Source organism: Triticum urartu, chromosome 2A (genome assembly GCF_056163025.1).
Source record: "Triticum urartu cultivar PI428250 chromosome 2A, HENAU_Tu73, whole genome shotgun sequence".
Classification (NCBI taxonomy): Eukaryota; Viridiplantae; Streptophyta; class Magnoliopsida; order Poales; family Poaceae; genus Triticum; species Triticum urartu.
Genome location: NC_141874.1, coordinates 6,169,886 through 6,182,202, shown reverse-complemented (window position 1 = coordinate 6,182,202; position 12,317 = coordinate 6,169,886). Strand labels below are relative to the sequence as shown.

The window sequence follows — 12,317 nt, the reverse complement described above, 5'->3', positions numbered from 1 at the left end:
ATCAATGTAGGAACTTTATTATTTTTTTTAGCAACAAATTTGTCTTTTAGACCTACAAATTAATATATTTTAAGTAATACAACTATGCAAAAAGTCCATTTATGTATCACTTTTTTGGACTTCAATTTCTAAGTACATTTTCCAAAATATCAGGCTCTATGAAGCCCGGAAGTCAGTCAAATTGCTGCTAAAAGCAAGATCTTACCATAAAAACACACACTAAACAATACACTTCCACACGTGAAGAATGTCCATATTCCGATCAAAACACGGACATTTCACACATCTTTTCAAGCAAAACTAAAAATTATATATGTCCATTCAACAAAAGCATACGCGCGCCCGCCGTAAACCGTGCAAACCAAATATGCCCATGCCACCTTTTGAACCAAACCAAACCAAACCAAAAAAAACTATGTGTAGCTCGAAAAAAGCCTACGCGCATCGTAAACCGTGTAGACCACTTGGCAATAACAACAGATGCCCACGACGAACACAAGGGCCGGCCGTGCGCCAAATTGAGCTTTTGAGCTGTTGCCTTTTCCTAGTTTATTGGAGGATGGAGAAAAGTTACGAGCTGGAGCTAGCTACGCCATAGGGAATTTTTTGGGCGATTGATTAACAAGCTAATGTAACGGCTTAGCTAAGCAAAAAAGCTGGTGTGTGTGTCAGTGAAGTGAGTGAGTGAGGTGGCGAGCTCATCCTCAGAGAGTGAAGATATTAGTGGTTACGTACACGTAGCTAGCCGTAGGGAATAGCGCGCCAAAAGGCATAGGGTCTCACATGCAGCCGGCCTGTGTGTACGTATGCTGGCGCTGCACTGTAAAGCGATTTGCCCACTTGGAAGTTGGTGACTGGCTAATTTGGATGCTGGATCACTTTAACAACATGGCAACAAGTGCTTAGTTTTGTGTACTTATTTGCTAATATTTTGTTTCTTGCGGATTATTTGGTCAACATGGCAAGTTGGCACCACTATTCATGCCAGCCGTTCCTTCCTCCATGATCCGACGGCTGAGGTTCGCTTAGTGTCGCACTAATGCTCATTTCTTTCCTTGACCTCCCATATTTGTGAGGGATCGAAACCCTTGAACCGGCGATGAATTCGCCCACTACTTAGATTCAACCTATCGACTTATATATAGGAGCATTTTTTTTTCAAAGAATGTGTAGTTTCTCTTACATGTTGCACTGGATGCGCATGACACGCTTAATTTCTTGGGTTAATCATACTGTGCTGCATCTTCTGGTCTATATCGATGAGTTTCCGACCACTGCTTCTACAAGCTCCTGGATTTAATTTTTTTTTTGCTTTGCTGGGACGGAGGCCTTGAGGTGACAACGTGCTTTGCTCATGGTGCGCCACCTATGGATGCGGAAGGAAGAAGACTTCGTTACCCCCCAACCCCCTAGTTTTTTGTGTGTGTATTTTTCATTTTTATAGGGATGTGTTTGTAAGAGTTTGTTTTCCTTAATATATGGCCATAGGATTTTTCATAAAAAAAAAGAATAATATGGACCAATGAGAATGGTTACAAATATCTTAGCATCCATTAGAACTATCGAAATTTCATTGAAATCTTAAAGCCCTACACACAATTGCGATTTTCTTTTTGGGAAAAGATACCAAGCATCAACACTCAAACACATCGGCTTAAAAAAAGTTGCAATCGTCTTCGAAGATCGGAGTCAAGTCACCATGAGGGGATCATGGTTTCTTAGAAAGAGTTCATTCTAGTTTTTACCCTTATTAAAGTTTTAGGTTTGTGACAGATTTTACCCCATTTAGTAGAAATCTCTTCCATTTTACTCAATGTAGCCAACTGCTCTCACTTTTAAAGCCTTTTTAAAAATATGTTCTGCGAATTAACCTGCGGTTGGATGGTTAGGAGGATAGTGGTATCACCAGCCCATCAAGATTCAAGTCCTGATCAGTTCATTCCGGTTTTTGTCGAGGCCCCACTTGTCATCATCCTCCTCTGCCGCCCCCACATGTAAGATGGCAGTCGTAATTAATGACAAGACTAATTAACCCTGGCCGTCATGCGTGCATGCTTTCCCTTAATTGACCAGATTAGCCCATGATCGCATGGCGTGCAAGAGCACAGATCTCGATGCAGCAGCGTGCACGCAGACGCCGCAGATAAGCGCGCGGCGGCCGGCATTGGCAGGTCCAACCTTCTTCAACTCCCCCGAGCTGGAAACAAGGGGCCGCCCCCGCCCGGCGCTCATGCCGTGCTGGTGGCCGCCTGCATGTTCTCCACGGGTAATCGCATCCCTGCATGTGTTCTCCTCACTCCTCACCCGCCAGAATCTTGCACGCTGCATGCCATGCACTCCCCTCTCTCCTCTCTCTCTCTAGGAAAAAATATTTCCAAAAATCAAACTCGAATTTCTCTCTCATATTTCTAAACTAAACTAAACTAAACTAAAAAGAAGTTGGCGTTTTTGAAAAATGGCACTTAGATCCTACAAAATCTCCAAATATCATTTGCTCACTCCCTCCATGATGATTCCATCTCCCTCTTGACACCTCCTCTCTCTCCCTCCTCCCCTCCCCCCTATATAAGCACCACCACTCCCTCCTCCCAAACCACCAACACACAACACATCAGCAACAACAACAGCCACAACAGCAGCGGCAACAAACACCTTCTTCAACCTCGATCAGCATCCTCACCACCTTCTCTCAACCAGCAGCACCAAAGCAACCCACCAAGCAGCCAGCCATGGTGCTCCTCTCTATGGACAGCCTCTTCTCCCCGCGCTGCGTGTGGGTGAACGGGCCCATCATCATCGGCGCCGGGCCCTCGGGCCTCGCCGTGGGCGCCAGCCTCCGGGAGCAGGGCGTGCCGTACATCATGCTCGAGCGCGAGGACTGCATCGCCTCCCTCTGGCAGAAGCGCACCTACGACCGCCTCAAGCTCCACCTCCCCAAGCAGTTCTGCCAGCTGCCCCGCATGCCCTTCCCCGCCGACTACCCCGAGTACCCCACCCGCCGCCAGTTCATCGACTACCTCGAGAACTACGCCGCCACCTTCGACGTCAAGCCCGAGTTCGGCAGCACCGTGCAGTCCGCCCGCTACGACGAGACCTCCGGCCTCTGGCGCGTGCACTCCTCCTCCGCCGCCTCCGGCGAGATGGAGTACATCGGCCGCTGGTTGGTCGTCGCCACCGGCGAGAACGCCGAGAACGTGGTGCCCGACATCCCCGGCCTCGACGGCTTCGCCGGCGAGGTGGCCCACGTCAGCGAGTACAAGTCCGGCGAGAAGTACAAGGGCAAGCGCGTGCTCGTTGTCGGCTGTGGCAACTCCGGGATGGAGGTCTCCCTCGACCTCTGCGACCACGGCGCGCTCCCGTCCATGGTGGTCCGCGACGCCGTGCACGTGCTGCCCCGCGAGGTCATGGGCAAGTCCACCTTCGAGCTCGCCACGCTGCTCATGGCGTGGCTCCCGCTCTGGTTCGTCGACAAGATCATGGTGTTCCTCTCTTGGATCATCCTCGGCAACCTCGCCGGCTTCGGCATCCGCCGCCCGGCCATCGGCCCGCTGACGCTCAAGAACAAGTACGGCAAGACACCGGTCCTCGACACCGGCGCGCTCGCCAGGATCAGGTCCGGCGACATCACCGTCGTGCCGGGAGTCTCCCGGTTCACCAAGAGCCGTGCCGAGCTCACCGACGGCACCGCCCTCGACCTCGACGCCGTGGTGATGGCCACCGGCTACCGCAGCAACGTTCCCCAGTGGCTCCAGGGCACCGACTTCTTCGGCAAGGACGGGTACCCCACCACCGCCTTCCCCAACGGGTGGAAGGGCCAGTCCGGGCTCTACTCCGTGGGCTTCACCCGCCGCGGCCTCTCCGGCGCGTCCGCCGACGCCGTCCGCATCGCCAAGGACCTCGGGCAGGTGTGGCGCGAGGAGACCAAGCCCACCACCAAGCGGGCCGCCGGCGCCTGCCACAGGCGCTGTATCTCCGTCATCTTCTAAACAACCACAACGCCGGCTGCCTCCGGCGACGATGACGATGACGACGACGGCGAAGACGACTAACCAAATCCCCTTGATTACTTTGTTGATGATGAAGATGTTGATTTCGTTCATTGTAAGAGTAAGAGTGAGAGAGTGAGAGAGTGAGTGTGATGTGAAAAAAAAAAGATGTTAATTACCTAGGTTATACAGTATGTAAGGGTAGGAGGATATACTACAAGCGGAGCCCTCTTGTCAGTGGGGAAGCGGAGTGAGCCCCTAGGGCCGGGATTTTTATTACTGTAGCTAAGGGGCGCCATGGTCACTGCTGTACAGCGCGACAGTCATCAGACACTTAGCTTTACCCAGTGATGAAAGATGAGGCTCATTTGACCATGTTGTAAAAACACCTTCTTTTTTTTCTTTCAATTTTTACTTTACTGCCTTTTGTGTAACCCTTCCTCAGTGAATATACATGACCAATGTTGTTAGTAATCTGCTCTTCTTGTCTCACAATTTACAGTCTCTTTTTCACCAACAATTATGTTTTTTTCACCAATAATTTGCTGGCAACACCATTTTTACAGCTCCTTCTCATTCTCTCTCCAGATCTCAGTCTCTCCCTCTCTCTAGGGTTACTAGTAGCATTAGCATCAGCATCAGCATCTGAGAAACCACTTACTGGGGAAGCAGTAGTGGTGTCCCTTTGAGGGAGCCAAGGAATTCATTGGGGGAAGAGGGAACAGAGGAGGGTGGTGTGGGATGTGGAATCCCCTGGCTCTTGTCCTTTGGCTGTCTGACTGGATCTGGCTTCTGGCCATGGCCATCCCAATTGCTCTGGCTGGCTCCTGGTGCTCTGGGAAGTTAAATCAGAATCAACCAGATCTCACTCACTCACTCACCCTGCTTCCTTCATGCTCCACCAGCTGCTGCCACCACCTGCTGCCTCCAAGGTAGGGGTGGCCCTCTGCCAAGATTCCACCAGTCATTAACCCCCAAAGTCAATCACTAAACTAATGCCTTCATTAGCTAGCCACAGTTGGTTAGCTACTTCTCACAGCTCTGCATCTGCAATTCTGCATGCATGCATGCACACCTAGCTCTCAAAGTCAAAACTCTCAAGTTTCACATGTACAATTAGAGTTACCTGCAACTGCAAGCTCAATGTATTATTGTTTTTCAAAGAAAAGGTGGAATTAATCATGGGGGTTAGGCATGCACCCCAATTATTATGCCATAGTTGCTAATTAGGTGCACATATACTAGCAGATGATATTGTGGTGATCTCTTTGGGCTAGCTGCTGCTGTTTGTATACACAAAAGGGATGATGCAAAAGCTTCAGTTGAAACCACTCCACGGTTTCTTTTATAGAATGATACTTAGTACAACCCGATCCCCGTTTGCTCTGATCTGTCCCTATTAATACCCAACAATAATCATCCCAGGCCATCCCAGAATCAAAAGTCCTAGTTTTTTCCCATCAAACCGGTGAGCAAATCATCAAAAATACAGAAGAGGCAGGAAAAAAAATAGCATTTCAGATGAACTTAGTATATGTGAAGAACGAATCATCTCTGAACAAGAACAAAAGAAAAATGTGTGATGGTGATCTGGGCATAATTAACCGGAGCATAATTATGCGTGAGCTGGGTGTGGGTTGTATCCCAGGTAGATGGACGTGAAGCCCCCACTGAGCACTGAGAAGATGACAGGGAAAACTAGGAGGAAGATCCCATCCCAGGCCCAGCAGCAACAAGAGGAGACCCCAGTGAATCACAGGCCATTTCAGATCTCCCCATCACCAGCTAGCTATCCATCACTCACTGCATCGACAGATTTGGTTGCCGCATGGCTGAAAAAGCTCAGACGCTTTGTTTCCCATCAACTTGTCCGAATTCCTTGGGTGGTGCTGGGAAGTTCACATTTGCCCCTTTTTCCATGCTAGTTGGTGATGTCGGGGCCGATGAGCGAACCGGTCGAGTAGCCAGTTTCAACTCATGTTTTTGTGCCGTCATTCTACGTGATATCGGATCAGATCATGCTCTGTTTTCTGTAAAATGATCAGCATAACTTTATTTTCCTTTTCTCTCATAGCTCATTCTAGTTTTGTATGGATCCAAACCCTAATTGTTTTTCTTTCCTCTTCATCACATCCCTGATCCCTAGCTTGATTCGCTACTGTAAAAGTAAACAAGAGGGGAATCAGGAGATCCACCGGAAAGGGACTTGTCAACTATGAAAAACGGCCCTACCCTGAAATATTCCGCACAGCACAGGAGCAGGATGCACTTTTGCTCGTTGTGCAATGGGGCACTCAGCCTCCAGTGATTGCAGCAGCAGCAGCGGCGCACTGTGCGGAACAAGGGGGACCTCCAATCTCAATGAACAAGAGTCACGGCCTTTTTTCTTGTATCTGGATGGGAACCAGCGATATGTACTAAAACCACCTGTTAAGCTTGGTCCACACACACTGATATCCCCCTCACAAAAGGAAAAAAAAAGACCTGGTCCACAGCAGTGATGTATAATCCCTTGAGGATCACTCTTAGATCGAGTGGTCGGTGTCGATTGCATATATGCACCCATAAGCTCGAGCCGACGGCGAATGTTGGCGATATGCTCGCATTTCAACACTTCCACTCACATCTTGTTCTCTCGTGCCCAAGACGTGGATTTTAAGAAGTGAAGTTCCCAATCATGTCTAGGAAGTTGATTGTAAGTGGGGTTCTCTGATGGCTAAGACGGCGATCGTCGATAGAAGGTCTCTAGTTCGAGACATCTCAGAGTTGGAGGCCGAGGGTGATCCTCCTTTTCAAGAAAAAGAAAAGAAAACTCATGACCTCTGATTCTAGTTGATACCTTCTTGGTTATAGCATGTAACAAAGTTAGAAATACCCAAGAAGAGAACTGGAATTTTTTTTGGGTGAAAAGACTAATATGTTTGGAAGTTCACCAGAAGTACAAATCACCCCAAACTTAGTAGAAAGGCCTACCGAATGTTGCCGGTATGCCAAAGATCTGGTCGCTCAGAAAACTTTGTCCTCTTAGCCCGCGTCTCTCCTGCGAGAGATCGGGCGTACCCGTGCGCCGCCAGCCATTCGAAAGGTTCACCAGAAGTACAAATTACCCCAAACTTAATAGAAAGGCCCACTGAATGTTGCCGCCAAGCCAAAGATCTAGTCGCGCAAAAATCATTCCCCTCTTCGCCCGCGCCTCTCCCGCCAAAGACCGGGTGTCAGTGTCAAAACCGGCAGACCTCGGGGTAGGGGGTCCCGAGCTGTGGATCTTGGATCGGTGGTAATAGAAACAATGGAGACGATGTTTACCCAGGTTCGGGCCCTCTTGGTGGAGGTAAAACCCTGCGTCCTGCTCTTGTTTATATTGATGGAGATGTATCAAGTACAGAGTTGATCTACCTCGAGATCGTAAGTTGTGTTCTAACTCTAGGGCTAGGTGAATGTAATTGTGTTGAAATCCCCTTCTACGGGCTAAACCCCTTGGCTTATATACACGCAAGGTAGGGCATCTAGGGTTACATGGTCGGTATCCAGGGGATCGCATGGAGTGTTGGAAATATGCCGTAGAGGCAATAATAAAATGGTTATTATTATATTTCCTTGTTCATGATAATTGTCTATTGTTCATGCTATAATTGTATTAACCGGAAACCATAATACATGTGTGAATACATAGATGACAACATGTCCCTAGTGAGCCTCTAGTTGACTAGCTCGTTGATAAATAGATGGTTATGGTTTCTTGATCATGGACATTGGATGTTGTTGATAACGGGACCACATCATTAGGAGAATGATGTGATGGACAAGACCCAATCCTAAGCATAGCACAAGATCGTGTAGTTCGTTCGCTAGAGCTTTTCTAATGTCAAGTATCGTTTCCTTAGACCATGAGATTGTGCAACTCCCGAATACTGTAGGAATGCTTTGGGTGTATCAAACGTCACAACGTAACTGGGTGACTATAAAGGTGCACTACAGGTATCTCCGAAAGTGTCTGTTGGGTTGGTACGAATCGAGACTGGGATTTGTCACTCCGTATGACGGAGAGGTATATCTGGGCCCACTCGGTAATGCATCATCATAATGAGCTCAGTTTGACTAAAGAGTTAGTCACAAGATCATGCATTGCAGAACGAGTAAAGGGACTTGCCGGTAACGAGATTGAACAAGGTATGGGGATACCGACGATCGAATCTCGGGCAAGTAACACACCGATAGACAAAGGGAATTGTATACGGGATTGAATCCCCGACATCGTGGTTCATCCGATGAGATCATCATGGAACATGTGAGAGCCAATATGGGTATCCAGATCCCGCTATTGGTTATTGGCCGGAGAGGTGTCTCGGTCATGTCTGCATGGTTCCCGAACCCGTAGGGTCTACACACTTAAGGTTCGGTGACGCTAGAGTTGTAACAGGAATAATATGTGGTTACCAAAGGTAGTTCGGAGTCCCGGATGAGATCCCGTATGTCACGAGGAGTTCCGAAATGGTCCGGAGGTGAAGATCGATATATTGGACGAAGGGTATTGGAGTCCGGAAGTGTTCCGAGGGTACCAGGCTATGGCCAGCATGACCAAAAGGTGTTTCGGGAGCCCCGACAAGTGTTGCAGGGCCTCATGGGCCAAGGGGAGGGGGAAAACCAGCCCACTAAGGGGTTGTGCGCCCCACACCCTTTCCCATGTTACTTGGGGAGGTGGGGCGCCTCCACCTGGCTTGGGAGGCAAGCCTCCACCTGCCTGGCTTGGGGGGGGGGGAAGTCTCCCTAGGATTTCCCTATGGAGATCCAATCTGCCCTGCCCGCCGCCCCCTAGGGGAAACCCTAGGGCGCCTCCCGTTCTCCCCTTCCCCCTATATATAGTGAGGGGGTGGGAGGGCAGCCATACCCTTCCCCTGGCGCAGCCCTCCCCTCTCCAACTCCTCCTCCTCTTCCGTAGTGCTTGGCGAAGCCCTGCCGGAGAACCACGAGCTCCTCCATCACCACGCCATGGTGCTACTAGAGTTCTCCCTCAACTTCTCCTCTCCCCTTGCTGGATCAAGAAGGAGGAGACGTCCTCGGGCTGTACGTGTGTTGAACGCGAAGGCGCCGTCCGTTCGGCGCTTGATCGGATCTTCCGTGATTTGAATCGCCATGAGTACGACTCCATCAACCGCGTTCTTGTAATGCTTCCGCTTAGCGATCTTCAAGGGTATGAAGATGCACTCCCTCTCTCTCGTTGCTAGCATCTCCTAGATTGATCTTGGTGACACGTAGGAAAATTTTGAATTATTACTACGATCCCCATCAGTGGTATCAGAGCTAGGTCTTGCTACCTCTTGAGCACTGCGTAAGTATTTCCCTCGGTTTTTGAGAACCAAGGTATCAATCCAGTAGAAGATCACGCTCAAGTCCCACGCACCTACACAAACAAATAAGAACCTCGCAACCAACGCGATAAAGGGGTTGTCAAGCCTTCTCGGTCACTTCCGAGAGTGAGATCTCATAGATATGATAAGATAATATTTTTTGGTATTTTTATGATAAAGAGAAATATAAATGCAAAGTAAAATAAACAACAAAGGAAATAACTAAGTATTGGAAGATTAATATGATGGAAGATAGACCCAGGGCCACAGGTTTCACTAGTGGCTTCTCTCAAGAGCATAAGTATTACGGTGGGTAAACGAATTACTGTCGAGCAATTGATAGAATTGAGCATAGTTATGAGAATATCTAGGTATGATCATGTATATAGGCATCACGTCCGAGACAAGTAGACCGAAACGATTCTGCATCTACTACTATTACTCCACACATCGACTGCTATCCAGCATGCATCTAGAGTATTAAGTTCAAGAGAACAGAGTAATGCTTTAAGGAAGATGACATGATGTAGAGGGATAAACTCATGATATAAACCCCATCTTTTTATCCTCGATGGCAACAATACAATACGTATCGGTTCCCTTTCTGTCACTGGGATCGAACACCGCAAGATTGAACCCAAAGCTAAGCACTTCTCCCATTGCAAGAAAGATCAATCTAGTAGGCCAAACCAAACTGATAATTCGAAGAGACTTGCAAAGATAAACCAATCATACATAAAAGAATTCAGAGGAGAATCAAATATTGTTCATAGATAATCTAGATCATAAACCCACAATTCATCGGATCTCGACAAACACACCGCAAAAGAAGATTACATCGAATAGATCTCCAAGAAAATCGAGGAGAACTTTGTATTGAGATCCAAAGAGAGAGAAGGAGCCATCTAGCTAATAACTATGGACCCGTAGGTCTGAAGTAAACTACTCACACATCACCGGAGAGGCCATGGAGTTGATGTAGAGGCCCTTCGTGATCAATGCACCCATGGGTGGAGCTCCGAAAAAGGTCCCGAGATGGGATCTCTCGAGTACAGAAGGTTGCAGAAGTGGAATTAGGTTTTCGTGGTGCTCCTGGATGTTTGGGGGGTACGTGGATATATATAGGAGGAAGAAGTACGTCGGTGGAGCAACGGAGGGCCCACGAGGGTGGAGGGCGCGCCCAGGGGGGTAGGGGCGCCCCCTGCCTCGTGCCTTCCTCCCTTGTTTCTTGACGGCCACTCCAAGTCTCCTGGATCGTGTTTGTTGAGAAAATCACGTTCCCGAAGGTTTCGTTCCGTTTGGACTCCGTTTGATATTCCTTTTCTCTAAAACCCTAAAATAGGCGGAAAAACAACAATTTGGGCTGGGCCTCCGGTTAGTAGGTTAGTCCCAAAAATGATATAAAAGTGTAAAATAAGGCCCATTAACATCCAAAATAGATAATATAATAGCATGGAGCAATCAAAAATTATAGATATGTTGGAGACGTATCAGGTCTGTATAGATTCTTTGCATGAGTAGAACACAAAGTAGTTGTGGGCGATGATTTGGTTGATTTGCTTATCGTTACTAGTCTTATCTTGATTCGCGGCATTGTGGGATGAAGCAGCCCGGACCGACCTTACACGTATGCTTACGTGAGACTGGTTCCACCGACATACATGCACTTGATGCATAAGGTGGCTAGCGGGTGTCTGTCTCTCCCACTTTAGTCGGATCGGATTTGATGAAGAGGGTCCTTATGAAGGGTAAATAGCAATTGGCATATCACCGTTGTGGCTTTTGCGTAGGTAAGAAATGTTCTTGCTAGAAACCTATAGCAGCCACGTAAAACATGCAACAACAATTAGAGGACGTCTAACTTGTTTTTGCAGGGTATGCTATGTGATGTGATATGGCCAAAAGGATGTGATGAATTATATATATATATATATATATATGTGTGTGTGTGTGTGTGTGTGTGTGTGTGTGTGTGTGTGATGTATGAGATTGATCATTTTCTTGTAATAGGATTCATGACTTGCATGTCGATGAGTATGACAACCGGTAGGAGCCATAGGAGTTGTCTTAATTTATTGTATGACCTGCGTGTCAATGAAAAAACGCCATGTAATTACTTTACTTTGTTGCTAACTGTCGGTGTCAAAACCGGCGGATCTCGGGTAGGGGGTCCCGAACTGTGCGTCTAAGGCGGATGGCAACAGGAGGCAGGGGACACGATGTTTTACCCAGGTTCGGGCCCTCTTGATGGAGGTAAAACCCTACGTCCTGCTTGATTATACTTGATAATATGGGTATTACAAGAGTTGATCTACCACGAGATCGGAGAGGCTAAACCCTAGAAGCTAGCCTATGGTATGATTGTATGTTTTTCTACGGACTAAAACCCTCCGGTTTATATAGACACCGGAAGGGGCTAGGGTTACACAAGGTCGGTTACAAAGGAGGAGATATACATATCCGTATTGCCTAGCTTGCCTTCCACGCCAAGTAGAGTCCCATCCGGACACGGGACGAAGTCTTCAATCTTGTATCTTCATAGTCCATCAATCCGGCCAAAGGATATAGTCCGGCTGTCCGGAGACCCCCTAATCCAGGACTCCCTCAGTAGCCCCTGAACCAGGCTTCAATGACGATGAGTCCGGCGCGCAGTGTTGTCTTCGGCATTGCAAGGCGGGTTCCTCCTCCGAATACACCATGGAAGAATTTGAATACAAGGATAGTGTCCTACCCTGCAAAATAAGTTCCGTATACCACCCCAGAGAGAATAATATTACCACTGCTGACACGTTTGTTGGGGAACGTAGTAATTTCAAAAAAAATTCTATGCACACGCAAGATCACGGTGATGCATAGCAACGAGAGGGGAGAGTGTTGTCTACGTACCCTCGTAGACCGACAGCGAAAGCGTTAGCACAACGCGGTTGATGTAGTCGCACATCTTCACGGTCCAACCGACCCAAGCACCGTTACTCCGGCACCT

The 12,317-nt window shown here is 48.1% G+C and overlaps 1 protein-coding gene across 1 annotated transcript; it reads left to right on the top strand.

Annotated features, from left to right (window-relative positions):
- Positions 1-2,584: 2,584 nt before the first annotated feature.
- LOC147982746 (putative indole-3-pyruvate monooxygenase YUCCA9) lies at positions 2,585-4,460 on the top strand. Its single transcript, XM_087542671.1, has one exon. It carries the CDS (start codon positions 2,730-2,732, stop codon positions 3,984-3,986), a length of 1,257 nt encoding a protein of 418 aa, XP_087398797.1. The 5' UTR covers positions 2,585-2,729; the 3' UTR covers positions 3,987-4,460.
- Positions 4,461-12,317: the final 7,857 nt, after the last annotated feature.